Source organism: Tachysurus vachellii, chromosome 8 (genome assembly GCF_030014155.1).
Source record: "Tachysurus vachellii isolate PV-2020 chromosome 8, HZAU_Pvac_v1, whole genome shotgun sequence".
In the NCBI taxonomy this organism is placed as follows: Eukaryota; Metazoa; Chordata; class Actinopteri; order Siluriformes; family Bagridae; genus Tachysurus; species Tachysurus vachellii.
Genome location: NC_083467.1, coordinates 14,739,150 through 14,755,272, shown reverse-complemented (window position 1 = coordinate 14,755,272; position 16,123 = coordinate 14,739,150). Strand labels below are relative to the sequence as shown.

Sequence of the window (16,123 nt, the reverse complement as noted above, 5' to 3'; positions counted from 1 at the left end):
AAAATGAAGAGGAAATACAGAGGCAGGACATCCAAATTAAAATACAAAAACTCAGTTAAAGTATCTGACAACAACCAGTCTGCACTATGATACCTGACCTGTAGTGCTTGACCATCTCCAGTGAACTTAAAGCACTGATTGGAGTCATCAGGACTGGTGTTGGGGGATGACTCGCCCTCTCCTCTTTTAACTACAGAGTGACGGTCCTGGACAAGAGAAGGGCAGAGAACACCAATTGTGAAATAAAATGCTAGGTGTTACAGCATGTCAAAAAGCATTCAATAATTAAAATCAAATGTCTGGACTGACCAGTACAACAGGGCAGATGTAAGATGGCAAAAGGGTGTGGTCTTTCAGTGCTCCACCATCGCAATCTGCCCTCATATGTGACGCACACTTATTATGGAGCTGCAGATAAAAATAGAAATATGCAGTCAAGAACCAATGGCCTGAGTTAATAAAGTCTGCACCCCTTTCCCCTGAATCATACAGGAACACACTGCTAGAAAAAATAATTGCTTTTGATGTCCCACTGGTCATCACCTCACACTCATCGTGTGTGTTAAAAAGGTTTTTTCGAAAAGGTAACATTTAGTTGATTGAACTTAGGGATTACATGCTAAGGTTAAGTAGGGAAGATGATAGAAAGAGAAATAATGCCACCAAGAGGAAGAAAGTGTACATTACAACAACTTGAAGTAAAATATTATCTATATCATTGAAACCAGAAAATATTCATTATTTAAATTTGCTCCTTTGTACCATCAAATCTAAATCTTCATATTCAGTAAAATACTAAATTACTGAGATAATTTTTTTAAGTAAGCCTGTAAAAATGAAACTGATTGCTCAAACATCTTTACAGCCACCAGATAGTGATATATATACATACGGTAATTTGACACCAAACACAATGAAGGCCAGTAAGACCCTGGTAGTACTTGATACTGCGGTGACATCGATCGCACTTGGTTGGAGAATTGCCCTCCATCCATACATGCTGCATAGCCTTCAGGGAAGAAAGGGAGAATGCTACAAACTATGCAAATTTTAAAAACATATACAAAAACTAAAATTAATTATTATTTTTTGTTAAATTGTTAGTGTAGGGTGGGGGGCACAGTGGCTTAGTGGTTAGCACGTTTGCCTCACACCTCCAGGCTTGGGGGTTTGATTCCCGCCTCCGCCTTGTGTGTGTGGAGTTCTCTCCGTGCCTTGGGGTTTCCTCCGGGTACTCCGGTTTCCTCCCCCCGGTCCAAAGACATGCATGGTACGTTGATTGGCATCTCTGGAAAAATTGTCCGTAGTGTGTGAGTGTATGAGAGTGTGTGTGTGTGCCCTGCGATGGGTTGGCACTCCGTCCAGAGTTTATCCTGCCTTGATGCCTGATGACGCCTGAGATAGGCACAGGCTCCCCGTGACCCGAGAAGTTTGGATAAGCGGTAGAAAATGAGTGAGTGAGTGAGTGAGTGTTAGTGTAGGTAATGAACCACATTTCAAAAAATCCAAGTTGGCCAGACAAAAAATAAACAAGGTCTGTCACCTTGTCACATTACAGCACAGCATTTTTTATACACATATCCCTGCATGTTAGGAAGCTGGGATCAGAGTGCAGGGTCAGCCATATTACATCATCCCTGGATGACAGAAGGTTAAGGGTCTTCCTCAAGGGCCCAACAGTAGTGAATTGATGGTGATATTCTGCCCAGTAGCAACACCTCTTGTGTGCACTAATAGACCTGTATCAGGCTGTAAAAGCATCTTAGAGTGTATTGTGCATCTGGTTTACTCACATTGGTGTGTCTGCGGGACTTGGCATAAGTGCTGATGCAAGCAGCAATGTCTTTGGACACACAGCGCTCATGGACTGTGTACTTGCATACTGCCAAAGAAGAGTGAATTGGAGAAGTTACTCATAAAGAAGGTAGAAAATGTTGGAGTAAGATACCTAGAAATAATTCAGATTATGCTTAAATGCAATTTTATTTATAGCTGTCAGGCAAATACTGTAACATGAAAAGACTAAGGTCTTTTATGATGGATACCTTGAATAAAGGCTATAAATTTACTTGAAAAAAAAGAACCTCAGCATGCTTCTTGACTCCATTTACATTCCTGTTGGAGAATGGAACTTACTAATTTTTTATAACTCCATCGCATCATCACAGTATCTCAACATACAGATCAGATGCTTACGTGAGCAGCAAAGTCCTTGTTTGCGCACTCCTAACAGCATAGTGTGACAGTAGTTACAGTATGCTGGCTTGTTGAAATGCTTCAGTTTCCATACATGCTGCCCATCTTCTTGTACATTCTGAGAACAGATGTTTGAAACACTACATGTGAGAGCGGAAGGGAAAGAATCACTTTCAACTACCACACATACCTCATGAGTAATAGTGAATCCAGGACTTAGCTGTCAGTTTAGCTGGGTATACAACTTTAGCTATAGAAAAACACAAAGAGAAACTCTGACGCACCGTCTCCATACCAAGCAGTACCAGCAAGGGGATAGTGGTCATTCCCCCTCTGATCCACTCTTCTAGGGTGACTGTTCCATCATGGTCATAGTCAATCTCCTCCATCATCTCCTTCAAGATCTGCAACCAAAGCACACATATGTACACTGAGACATGAATCACATGTTATATAGTTTAAGGTACAGGCTTTCATAATTCAGAAATGGTGATTCCATACACTTGAACTGCAAACACTCATTAACAAAATCCTATTTTTTTTTTCTTGGTGTATCTCGTATAAAGATGCTTGACTAATACATAAGTGACTACAAACTAATAACTACATATAGGATAGTGATAACTTTGCCAGATATCATACACAATTGATTAAAGATGTATGGATGACTGTTTTTTAATCATTTTTTGTGTTTATGTCTATGTCTGTATGTTGGATTGGATTGTTTGTGGATAAAACAACAGAGGATTCAAACCCTTGCAGTCTTGCAATAAACCTTATATACAAGGGTGACCTTACCGGCTTCAGCTCTGTTGAGTCCCATTCAAGGTATTCCGCTACATGGACCATCTGATTGATGATACGGTCCAGCTCCTAAGTGGATATTTAAACTAAAGTTATATTGAGTTTAATATTTAATGATAATAAATGCAGTATGCAGACTGAAACCACTTCACTATCTGAATGACCCTGTCTATGTTAGAGTTCCTGTCAGCAGTCCTTTAAATATCTACTGAAACCAGACATAACAACATCTGAGTTTCCCGGTCTAAGTTGCTACTATTTAATGCTAGAAGAAGGAGGTGAAGAATGAGCTCTGATGATGTAATAGTAAGACTATTCTGTAGGTGTTCAATAGAACCAAAATGACCGCAGTTATTTATATATATCCTAGAACTGAAGAACTGTATCTGACTCACTGAGCTGTCCAGCAGGCCATTCCCATCCGTGTCATACAACCGGAACATGACTGCAGAGCGAGAAAAGTAAGAGAAAGGGGAGATAAGAAAGTCCATCCTGTACAGTAAATGTTAAGGACTTCATTAACACACAGGCCACCTGTGGAAAAGATGGGTGTTCCATGAACATCTACAGACACAGCAACACTGTTTCAAGTGTTTTTTTTAAATGGTGGTTTAAATACCTTAGGTCTGCTATAACTCTAAACATCATTTGTGTTTAAGTGGGATGGTGTTGTGTAAAGACAGGAGCTGATCTTGTATACAGAGAACTGTATATGAAAAGCAAAAGCACAGCTTTCCTCCCCCAACTCCTTCCTCCTGCTTACTGGCAGAGGCCCAGCATACAAAGCCACAGATCACATTATTCACTTTCTGCAAGAGCTAAATATATGAAAAGATTACAAGCTAATATTACACTTCATTCATATTTATAGAGTCTAATAAATATAGTCACCGGATAGTGACAAATTGTGGTCCTAAGCCTTACAATCTGAGAACAATGTAATTGTAAGCGTTCAACTAAAAGAAAATCTCATTCCAGCTGTACAGCAGACTTTACAAAAACATGTGCTTTCCACTACAAAACTGGTATTAAATTGTGTAAAATGCCTTCAACAGCTAAATGGATTCATACAAGTAAAAAAGTGGCCTACAGTCATTGCAATGGTTTATATTTGGCTTGTGTTATGGAAAGTAAAGCATGTAACCAAATTACTCTATAGCACCCTGCTTTTCTTTTCCTGCTTTTGTTTTTATTTCTCTTGAGTTTTTCTCATGTTGTTATAGATATGTTTGCTGGTGGTTGATATCAGCTGCAATAAAATATAGGTTCAAAAATTCACTCTGCGTGAATGGCTCTTCTTTACTAAATAATAGCCTGAATATTGAGCCCAGGGAGCAAATGAGTGTGTTACTAAACATAAATCCACACTTACACTCTAGTTTGTCCTCTGGAGTCCCTCGTTCCAGCAGAGAGAGGTAGCACACAATGTCTTTCAGGAAGACGATCTGTGGTGTGGAAGGAGTGGAGCTCTTCTGAGGGGATGGACTTTTCCTCAGAGACACCCCCTTGCCTGATCGACTTCGGTCTAAGGACAAAACAGTGGCACAGTGAACATGTACTAAAGATGAGTTTTTGTCTCTAAACTATCACGTTGCATGAACTAAAATTGGAAAAAATTAAATAAAGCAAACCCCTTTAAGAGTTTGGAAACCTTAATGGCAGGTGAATGCACAAGTAATGCAAATTAAAATGGATGATGAATGGCATGGTACAGGCAGTAAAATATCCATTTTTGTAGATGGTTCAACATACCAAAATTTGACTAACTTACAGTCATTACAGTTGATGCTTAGTGTAATTACAGTGCAATTTTAGTAGTCTTTTCTTAGAAATTTAACAAAATATCTGATTAGTTCAAAACTTTAAATTTCCACTGCCATTTCCCATAAATCATGGATATCTTATTTCACATTTACCTAAAACAATAATCGGACAGCTTTTAACAAATGAAGTGTGTAGCATGTAATTGCTCACAATGAATGCACAAATTCACAAAAACTAGTTGAGTGAACCCTATTATTTTTCATTTGAGACATTCAATGAAGTGGGGTCCCTGGTTTTATCTTGTGCTTGAGTTTGTCTTTTTCCCACTTTGTCCACATAGGTTTCCTTTAGGTTCTCTGTTTATCTCCGATGGCTATTCTAAATTCTGCCTAGGTGTAAATGAGTGTGCAACTCTATGTCGCCATGGTGCCCTGAAATGGTGTCAGAATAGGCTTTATATTCTCTATAAACTCTCTCCGAATAACATGGTTATCAAAGATGAATAAATTAAACAAAACAAACCAATTGCATCTGGATTTGAGGATAGCTACCTGGGGAGAGACGAGGGGAGTTGCAACTCTTGGAGGGTGCCAGAGCATTGCAACTGCTACCTGCTGAGGGTTTAGGTGAGCAATGAGGAGTGTGACCCCCTGTGCCTGAGCGTTGTGAGGAGGAGCGGGATGAGCATGGTGAGGTGGTGGCACCTGATCCAGGCATCACACCAACTGGGTGCTCTGGAGTGTGTCTGCCCATAGCACTGAGAATACTTTTCCCATTCATCCCTGTGAAGGGAATAATTAAAACAAGAAACAGAAATAACTTAGATTTGACAGAGTAAGAATAACAGAAGATATTTTCAGACAAAGCTGCCTCAAAAATCCTGCAGGTAAGGAGAGTGACTCAGAGGTCTTAGTGCTGCAGAGCTGAGGGGTAAGAATGACACCACGGTGCACAGAAATCAAAGCAGCACTGCACAGTATTTACTCACTGGGTAAAATATGGAGAATGAATCTAAAATGTGAGCACAATTACACTTGGCCGTGAAAAAATAGATAAAATAGCAAAAGAAATTCATAAAAACTTGTCACACGTTTGCCAACACACTGAAAACCAACACAATGATGGGAAAAAGTGGTATCTCTGGAGTAGAAAGCTGCTACAGATGATGTGTCTCAGGTTGCACTGTACACACAGATACCTGTTATAGGAGCGCAGGCCACTTCTGTCTGAATTGAGATACCTGCATCAATCGACTTGGGTTCTGCAGAAAGAGTGAGTTACAAAGGACAGAAAAGAAAAAGAAAAATATGGGGGACACTATGAGTATAAGAAAAATGGAAAGATTAGAAATGTTGGTGTATTCTAAAAGGTCTTTGCTGTTCAAATGTTAGTGAAGGAGAAAATGTTGCATAATTAGTGGCAGAAATACTATATTTATGGTTTCTAAAGTGGTAAGCTGCAGTATTTATCTGCAATAACATCCGCGATAACATACATCACCTGCTGAAAAAATGTTAAATTCAGACATTTCCTAGCACTAGATGGCACCATTGACCATCTCTGTAGTACAATCTGTACATTATGGAGCAAGTCGTGACCGAGCAGAGGGCTGTGAGGCATTTGATTCGAAGCCCACCCCCTTAAACAGAAGGTGGTCTTTTGGACTAAAATCTTTCAGCATGCAAAAGGGCATGAGCCATCCATCTGGACTGTTTATTCACTCACCCTGTATAAACAGTCTGAGCCTGAGGAAGCAGTGCCAGGGAGCAAAACAGGTCTCCCTACACCAACAGAGTAGCCACTTGAAAACAGTTTTTCTCCTAACAGTTTAGCTCGAGGTCTTCTACCACCCAACACTTTTTATTTTAAAAACATGATGAGTATATATGTAGCTATGTGCATGTCCTTGTATAATCTTTGCTAACACATGTTTCAACAAAGGATTCTTTCAAAGATCACTATCATGGCTTTTTTTTTCCAGATGTTAAGATTCATAAACTTTCTGCTTATGCACATTTGGTAATTGTAAAAAAGCAGAGCCTGGCATTGGTACACTAAGGAAATGATGACAATCCTAGACTTTTCACCTATTTTGACATATTATAACCAATAGACAGTGAACATAAATACAATGCTATTTGCAGATACTATCTCACAGTCTTTTCAGAGTGGCTATGGAGAATTTAGCAGTAATTTAAGAAACACATTTACCTAGCAGTGCTGTTCCTGTGCGTGGAATATCAGGGGAACTGCTTGCTCCGGTCTTACTCTTGAAAGAAGTGAAGAGATGTTGGCACAGTTCCTCCGGGATGTCATTCTCCAAGTAGGTGGTCATGAAGAGCTGGAAGCCTTCGTAGTCAATAGGCTATAGGCAACACACAAAGATATGATTAGAGAGAGAAAGTTGTAGAGCATTCCAGGAGACAAGAAACAGATTTTGTTATATGCAAAAATTATATGCCCTCATCTCATTTGTACGTGTTTTCGTACAATTATAGGTAGATATTTTGTAGTATTTTAGTATTTTGATAGATGTCATTTTTCAGTAGTACTTTTGCACTTGTTAAAAAAAATAAATAAAATTGCATGTAGATATCCTTAATAAAAAAAAGTAAAAAAAAACCTAAACGAATAAATTAAAACTACAAAAAAACTGCTAAAAAAAGAAAGGATGTACAGTTGCAAAATATATATCAAGATGATAGACAACACTCAACAGGTTTTAAATATATTAAACATATGGCAGACATATAAGAAGATGGCTATGACCTTTAGAATTTAGGAGACAGTATGACCTGTGCATGAAACAGCATGATGTATGTTTTATGTTTGCCCGTGAAGACACACTAGAAGCACAGAGCATGCAAACCCACAGGGTTTTAGCTTACTTGGTTGAGAACATCTTGCTTCTGTTTGGCGGTCCCCGGGATAAGGATAGAAGCAGAAAGGGAATTAAGTTCTAATGCTCTAAGGTGCATTTGGTAGGCTTCCAGGATTTTTATTCTGAGGGTCTGAAATAATTATTCTGATAAATCTGACAGCCTTTTGGAACTATCCGGATGTTAAAATTATTATTATTATTATTATTTTTTAATAAAAACCCGTAAATTCAATCAGAGAGACAAATATGAAATGGCCAGAGAAGGAAGCAGAGAAGTGGGAGAAGGAGCACATGAACTCAGATCTCCCTTAAAACAGATTTGAGTTTGATTGACAATAGTGTAATCCACAGACCATGCTGATTAATGCAGTGCAACATGGGAACATGTAGTAACTGGAGTTAGATTACTATATTGTTGTATCCAGCATATATCAATATATCAATACACAAAAGGAATACACTGGACACTACACACTGCACCACTTTACTGTAAATTACCAAATGTTTTTAGACCATTCACTGGTACTCATAGTACACACAGTTGAGCCTGATCTATCTTCCAGCATGGTTTAGAGTAGAAAGTGCAAAAAATTATTTGAAAAATAAAAAGAGCTTTCTGTTTGGATCACTTCAAAAATAATTAAAGTCTGATTAAATAATAAAGCAAGCTATTGAGAAAGTGCTCCAACACCAGAACATTATATTACATACAGTATGTGTTCTGAGGCAGGGGGAAATAACTGTTTATAGAGTTAAACTGAATTTTCTTGATATTCAGCCAAACAAGTTATATGGCTAATAGTAAATCTGTTTTTTCTTTTCTAAAAATCAATAAAACCAAATGACATGGAAAAAATCTTAACAAACATGGCATGCACTACTCTTTACCATATACAACTACAGGTACTTAAAGAAGATAAAACAAAGACAAAGTACCTTTTACATTAAGGTATTAATACATCAGGGATAAAGCCTTTCTCTAGACTGTAGATTTCTGGTTATGACTAGATTCCCTTGTCACAACAGCTGATGTGTTGGAAACCCCTGCACTCTGCACTAAAGACAGCATGTGGGCAGTGTTAAACCACAGGCTCGTTGGCGCTGCTTGCAGACCTACTGACTGCACCACTGTTATTCTGTATTGATCCAGACGAGGCTCTGGGTCACAACCAGTGGCGCCAAACACAGACGAGTGTAATATTTGTGTCAAGGTGAAAGAAAGAAAAGAAATATAATCGTGACACACCATCAAGCAAATGATCAGTGTATTTGCCTTTCATAATGTAACCTGATGCATGGGCTTTTTGGTGTTAGGGTCGGCGGTACAGAGCAGCTGAAGATGAAGCATTTCAGGGTCAGAGTCAGGCTGTACTGCTACAGTACCTGGACGCTCTCATAGCCCGAGAACACAGTGTGTTTTTACATGCCATTTAATCACATGATGCCACACATAGGAGATAGGAGACATACCTGCTCTGGGTTGTATTTGGACAGTACACCATTTCCATGAAACTCGTCCAAAACATCTTTCAGTTTTTTAGAAGAATCTGTATATGATAAAAAGAAATGTGTTTAAATACGGTCCATATTAAATACAACTATGTATCTGGAAATATAGATTTATGCCAAATAAAAATCCTGAGATATATAATACTATGAAAATATCATACAGCATTTTGTTTTTGACATGTATTTGATGTCCTCTGATTTACTGTCTCAGTAGAAACGTTAACATTTAGAATCAGATGCCTTTGTGCTGCAGAGACAAAAGGAAGTAGGAACGACAGTTCAGTTTTTCCCAAGGTGGCTCCTATAAGTTCCTCATAAAACTACACACAGGTATACCTATGCTCTTAGCAAAATAAACAAAATACAAAAAAACCTATATCTTCCCTTATCATAAAGGCAGTACCCTCAAGTGAATTCCTTGTGTCTTTAAAAATCCATTTAAAAGTACTATATCCACAAAAGGTACTAATCCATTTAAAATTATATCCACATTTCCATAGAAATTAAAATAGAATTAAAAGTGAAAATTAAAAGTATCATTCCAGCTGCACAGCTACATGGATGCTCTTTTTTTCATTTTGTTAATATTTATTATTATATCTATGACACAGTAGATTAACAGGACTACATGTAGGACTACATGTTCCGCTTGTAAAACTAGTTCTAAATGGCCTAATTTAGGCATTTGTAATATACATATCTATACTTTTAGAAATACAAGATTTGTAATGGCTAAATATAGTCAATACATGCATTATTTCAGGAGAAAATTAATTATTAGCTAATAAGTTACCATCCCAGCTTTACTCTGTTTCTCCCCAGTCTATATTTGAGTCATCATGCCTATTAGTAACGTTTGCTACACACAAGTTCTGAACATTTGGGTGATTCAAGTGTCTCCCACTGGCAACACATCTGAGTGATTTAACATTTCACATCATACACTGTGAGCTTTACAAAGGGTGGACAAATCAGTAACCTAGGTGTGGGTCTAGCAGATTAATTTAATTTTAATTATTATTTATTTTTTTTCTGTTTAATTCTCATTGTCACCCAGCAGACAAGTAGGTTCAACAACCAAAAAAGAGAAACAAAAGGTTCATATTCATATTTGGCCTTTAAATAAATAAATAAATAAATAAATAAATAAATAAATAAATAAATAAATACACTCACCTTCCACTTTATTAGAAACACCTTTATACCTCAGTTGTAAAAAAGAAAAGCCAATGTTTTTCCAAAGATTCTACTGACCAGCTTCAGTGAGCTTGTGCTCAGATTCCTGTTCTTGGCTGACAAGAAATTAACCTGATGTTATTGTCACACATTGTAAACTGATTGCCCTTACAGTTTGACATGTAATTTTAAATTGTTGTTTGTTTGTTTTTTTTTTTTTTTGAATAGATGTTATTTGAGTTAATTTAGCCTTCCAGTCAACATAAACTGCTCGGGCCTCCTCTAATCATCAGCAAGCCTTCTCTCATAAACAAGGCATTTCCGCGCACAGAACTTTTTTGTATTTAGGACCATTCTGTGTAAACTCTAAATATTGAATATCTAACATGGATATCTTTTTACATGTGACATAAGGTTTCTAACAACTTGTTGAAGTTTGGAGCATGACATGTCACACTAGATTCTTTAAACAAAATAACAATTTTACACTTAAGATATTATAAAAACATCTAAAGTCTAGACTGGGCAGTACAATGAAGCTTTTATTTGTCCACTGAGCTAGCTAATGAATTTATAATTTGTCCACCCCTGTTTAAGGTCGCAGCAAAAAATAAATAAATAAATAACATTAATATAAGATTGTACTACAAAATGCTGTAACTTTAAATGTATGCTAAATATTAAGTATATACTCTCTCTCTCTCTCTCTCTCTCTCTCTCTCTCTCTCTCTATATATATATATATATATATATATATATATATATATATATATATACATACACAAATATATGAAAAACTGACAAAGAACAATAAATTACTATAAAAAGGATCATAACTTTTTGAATTAATATTTTGTCAGAATGAAGAGCTGTAATTGAAATCTAAATTGAACATGAGCAAAAACTAAACCTAAAAACGAGTAATTTTCCACAGGTTCAGTAGGCAATAAAGCAAACTCCTGGTTAGTAAGATAGGACATACCTCACAGTGACACTGACTGAGTCTGAGATTTATAAACTGTTTGTTTAGTTTCAATCACAGTTTCAAACAAATGATTCTCTATACTGCAAAATGCCAGAGGTTAGATAGAGAGGAGGAACACATATGATGACTGAGGGCTATGCAATGTGGACAAACATCTGCTAAATGCCATTAGTAATGATTTATATAAATCTAAATGGACTGAGCTTTGACTTGACATGAGGCAGAATCCCATTATTCTGCTTACTTGGAGAAGACTCTATTCTGTTTACTTGGAGAGAAACATCACAAGTGCATCTCTTTAGGTTGTGCTATAAAGTCATTGTTGTTGAAGTCAAGCTGGCAAATATATTCCACTCATTACTAGTCAACAGCCCTCCCCCAGACAGACAGACAGACAGACAGACAGACACACACACACACACACACACACACACACACACACACACACACACACACACACACACACACACACACACACACACAGACCTTTCAATCACAGAGCTTTCAAAAATGTGCAAGGGATGCCATGGGGGAAAGTATATCTAAAAGGACCTACAGAATTAGATTTATTTACAACTTGCTGTGACATTAATGCTGTAGTCGGCAGAAGAATAACAGCAGGGTGTCTGTCTACCTGAGAGCCTCATGCAAATTTCCATCAGATCTGGCTAAAGGTACATTAACCTGTTCACTAACACTCATACATTTATACAACTGACACAAATACAAAATGCATGGTTATTAACATGCAATACTATTTTCTGCAGTGAAATGAAGCTCATAATTGAATTATATGTAAAATGTAGCTTGTAACAGAAGATAAACACAATGCACAATTTGCAGTGGTGTGAAATCTAATCCACAAAGGTTTGGCATGGCTGCAGGTTTTAGTTTCAACCAAGCAAGAAGTAGTTGAATCCTGCAGTTCATCTTGGTCTTCAATCAACTATTAGATGGCACATGCTTAGCTGGAATGAATCACTGCAGCCACAATATGTTACATGATCAAATTCCTACATGTAAAAGCAGTTTATATATATTTTTTAAATAAAATACAAATGCAAGTTTAAAGCTGGAGATCTTAATGAGCTTTTAAAGATACAGAGAGCATGGAAAATGTTCTTTTCACTGCTCCCATTAGGGGTTGCCACAGAAGATCATTGGTCCACATATTTGTATTAACACAGGTTTTATGCTGGATGCCCTTCCTCATGCAACCTTCCCATTTTATCCAGGCTTTGTTCTGACACTGAGCACACGGACTTGTGCAACCCTCCAGTGGTTGGGTTGGTTTCCTGCCCAGGAATCAAACCTGATCGGTAAATTAGACTCCTTTCTAAATGATAAAGCATGATTTCATTGTACAGTATGATTTATATTTGTGTCACATATGCATAGAACTATTGAATGTGTAGATGTTATGCTCAGGTGGGTCACTGAATAGTGTCTAAAAAGTCCCTCTATATTTGAACCCATAAGTGTGAGAGACAAACACATAAGGGCCATTGATCATGTATATTCTTCCAAAACACACACACCTGTGCTAGCAGGGGTAATATAACAAACCATTTATAATGAAGGTAGATACATAATGATCACGACTCACATCAACAGTTGTAATAATTAAATAAAAATATTATCAATGAATAAATACATTGACCTAAGAAATATTAACAATGTCAAATCAAGTTTGTGTCACTAAGTTTTTGTTTATAAAAATCGTTTAATGAATTAAGCTGTCATTTTCTTGTATGTAGTAAATGATAAAGGATAAGTGCATAATAGAATAAAAAGTCCATAATAATACCACCATTGCAGATCAAAAAATATTAATGAGTGGACAGTTCCTAGTATTATTTACAAAGTAGTGCCATAGATGTGTATGTAGTGCTGGGACTTTATTAGACACACCTCAGTCATGAGAAAACATAAAGTACACCTTCCTTCAATTCTATCTTTTTACTTACCAGGGCTGCAACTGCACTGAGATTTTGTGATGGGATCTTAGAAGATCTGTTCATGAATTAATCCCCTCGACCCTCAATAAACTGAATCAAACTGAATCAAAAGTGAGAGATTTTTTAATGAATTTTAGCCATCCATTAGTACTTTGATGATGATGGGTTTCTGAACAGAAGCTATTCAAAGCTATTCGATGGATATTTTTAATTGTGGACAATACTCAACCTAGCTCTCTCTCTCTCTCTCTCTCTCTCTCTCTCTTTTGGTCATGTGTGTTCCTATGGTGCTCCCTTTCCTGTTTCATGACACAGACAGCACTAGCAGTGCATCAATACTTGCTGTCAATATAGCCTACATTCCTAACAGTTTCCTAAAAGCCCTTTGTCAGAAAATTTACACTTGCCAAATGTTAAAAATATCCCATTTAGGGATAAAAATATACCATTTTATCCCATTCGGCAACTTAAAAATATGATACTGAATAATAGGAATTGTAAAAAAATATATATGGAGAGAAATAAAAAGCAGAAAAATAAAAAGATCCTGTTTTATTAAGCAATTCTGTATTATATTCCGAATCCCCCCCTTACTTGCTTGGTTTCTTGCAATCTGGATTTTTGTAAAGTTAATTGTTAACTGTTGTGTTTTATGATGGGGCTCATTTTCTGTCAACATGTGGCTGCATTGAATGGTGTGTTCACAGGCCTCACAGAGTCCGAGCCCACGTTGGAATTTCTGCCCTAAACCTGACTCACAGAAACTCATCATTATCAGTCTCTTTGATAATTTTGATGCTCTGGTTGATATGTATACAGACTGATAATCAGTGAGAGTGTCTTTGAACAGTGCAGATGGGTATGTCGTCAAGTCTATGATTCAGATCATCAAGAAAACATATTTGATCAGTGGATTTTTGTTTGGTACTCACATTCGCTGTATTGCTGAAGTTGGGAAAACTCGGCTGGGCTCAGACACACCCAGCTACAGTCACCCATCTCGCTGGCCTTAGTGTGTGTGGTGAGGATTGGTATTTTTGGAGAGGCCTCTGATTAGCCCTGGTTGAAATAGGAAATGACGGTGTGCATGACTGGCATCATCCCAACTCCCTCAGTGACCAGATGGCAAAAAGGTGGTGCTGGAGTGGGGAAGTGCAGGAATGGAGAGATGAGAGGACACGTGTGCAGAGTCAAGGTGAAATGGACGAGGTGCGACAGGAAGGGGTTGTGATTTGCACTGCAGGGAAGTTCACACAGGAGAGAACTGACTGTCCATGAACCACAGCAACCTTCAGAGACAAACAGACAATTGAATATTATCATAACTACATTAATCATAAGTTCTGAAAGTAAATATATATACAGTTATCAATATCTTTAATGGCTCTGTAATATATATTAATAGTGTAAATAAATAGTGTAAATACTCTGTACTTTATATAATGGGTTAAGCAGTGTAAGTATAAGTAGTAAGTAAGCAAAGTTTGTACAGTAAATAATACAAATTTCAGTCTCGTATTAATATATATTAATGTAGCATACTACAGTGCTGTAACATAGCATAGTGCTGTCAGACTGGAAAAGAAGATCCTCGAAGAAAAAAAATTGCATCCACCAATAAAGGTGCTACATCCCATCCCGCATTCTGAAATAACAACTGTAGAGTGCATAGGGCCAAATCTGCATGTGTAGCTTGTTTGACAAGCATGAAGGAACACTGGAACAGTTTGACTGACCCGGTCACTGATCACCAGACCAGTGTGGGTTTATTTGGCACAACAAATTCAAATTCAACTACATCAACTCTCATAATACCAAAGTGTCTGAGTATTTCAACATGTTTTTTGAACAAGTTACACACACATTTATCACTATGCACATTACAATCATCACCCTGAAACATGGGAATGTCAGCGTTGTGTTCTCTTTGGAAATAATGAACAGAAAGTAATCTCAGGATCTGGTCAACAACTGGTATTCTGATTTAAGTAAAGCTACATTCGCAAACATATTGACTCTATACAATAAGACCATGCTATTGAAAGATGCCACACATTTTTAGAGCAAGATTTTATTTTATACTTGATATGAAACTGATCTAGTATTTAAAACCTGTTTTGGCCCAATAATGATATCAGCATCTGAACATGATTAAAATGTAAATTAACTATATAAATTTAATGTAGGAAGAAACATGATACATATAAACATTTCTTCTTTTTATACAGAAAAAAAGTGACTATACAATTAATCCCAAATCACTGACTTTATTTGTTTCAGTTAATCCATAGAAAACAACATAGCATCAGTCTTCCACACCATTTCATGTTCAAAGGACCAGTCAGTAGCTGGATCACATGTGCATGGTCTGCCTCTGCACTCAGTGTGCAACACCAATCAATGTATCTCCCGCTCTGAGAACAGAGTGAGGTTTAGCACAGTGAAAAATCAACAGCAGTTTACCAGCACTGCCATGGGGACTGGGAAGAACAGGAGATCAAAACAATAAACCTCTGTTAGGGGACTGATCAAGAGAAAATGCAACAATGAAGGTAGAAGCAGAGAGAAAAGAAATCTATAGGTCTTTAAAAATCTATAGGTGGTGATCTATAAGTTAAGGCATGCCACAGATAATTATTCCTTGTTTTACTGTTAGGTCACCAACAGACCAGGAATTAACAGCACAGCATGTATGTAAGATGCTTCCAGAATTATCCATCTTTTTACCGTCTCATTACTACTCCTTATTTACTAACAGTGTAAGTACTTATCAGTATCTGTATCAGTACTACCCTACAAAATCTACCAAAAATGCATCCCAGTGACGTTATCAAAATACTTTTTAGTTGC

General features: G+C 37.1%; 1 protein-coding gene across 2 annotated transcripts in view; it reads right to left on the bottom strand.

Annotated features, from left to right (window-relative positions):
* The window catches only part of LOC132850194 (diacylglycerol kinase beta), a 70,382-nt gene that overhangs the window by 42,701 nt on the left and 11,558 nt on the right, over positions 1 to 16,123 (bottom strand). Inside the window, exons 2-15 of one of the 2 annotated variants that reach the window (XM_060876454.1) lie at positions 14,206 to 14,562; positions 9,116 to 9,192; positions 6,976 to 7,129; positions 5,963 to 6,025; positions 5,316 to 5,546; positions 4,373 to 4,525; positions 3,396 to 3,445; positions 2,995 to 3,069; positions 2,481 to 2,600; positions 2,197 to 2,314; positions 1,794 to 1,882; positions 893 to 1,009; positions 310 to 408; positions 99 to 206 (exon numbers count right to left, since the gene is read on the bottom strand). In XM_060876454.1, the coding sequence (XP_060732437.1) occupies positions 99 to 206; positions 310 to 408; positions 893 to 1,009; positions 1,794 to 1,882; positions 2,197 to 2,314; positions 2,481 to 2,600; positions 2,995 to 3,069; positions 3,396 to 3,445; positions 4,373 to 4,525; positions 5,316 to 5,546; positions 5,963 to 6,025; positions 6,976 to 7,129; positions 9,116 to 9,192; positions 14,206 to 14,272 (1,521 nt within the window). In that variant the 5' untranslated portion in view covers positions 14,273 to 14,562. The remainder of the gene's footprint in view (positions 1 to 98; positions 207 to 309; positions 409 to 892; positions 1,010 to 1,793; positions 1,883 to 2,196; positions 2,315 to 2,480; positions 2,601 to 2,994; positions 3,070 to 3,395; positions 3,446 to 4,372; positions 4,526 to 5,315; positions 5,547 to 5,962; positions 6,026 to 6,975; positions 7,130 to 9,115; positions 9,193 to 14,205; positions 14,563 to 16,123) is intronic. The other variant, XM_060876455.1, reaches the window with a different exon arrangement.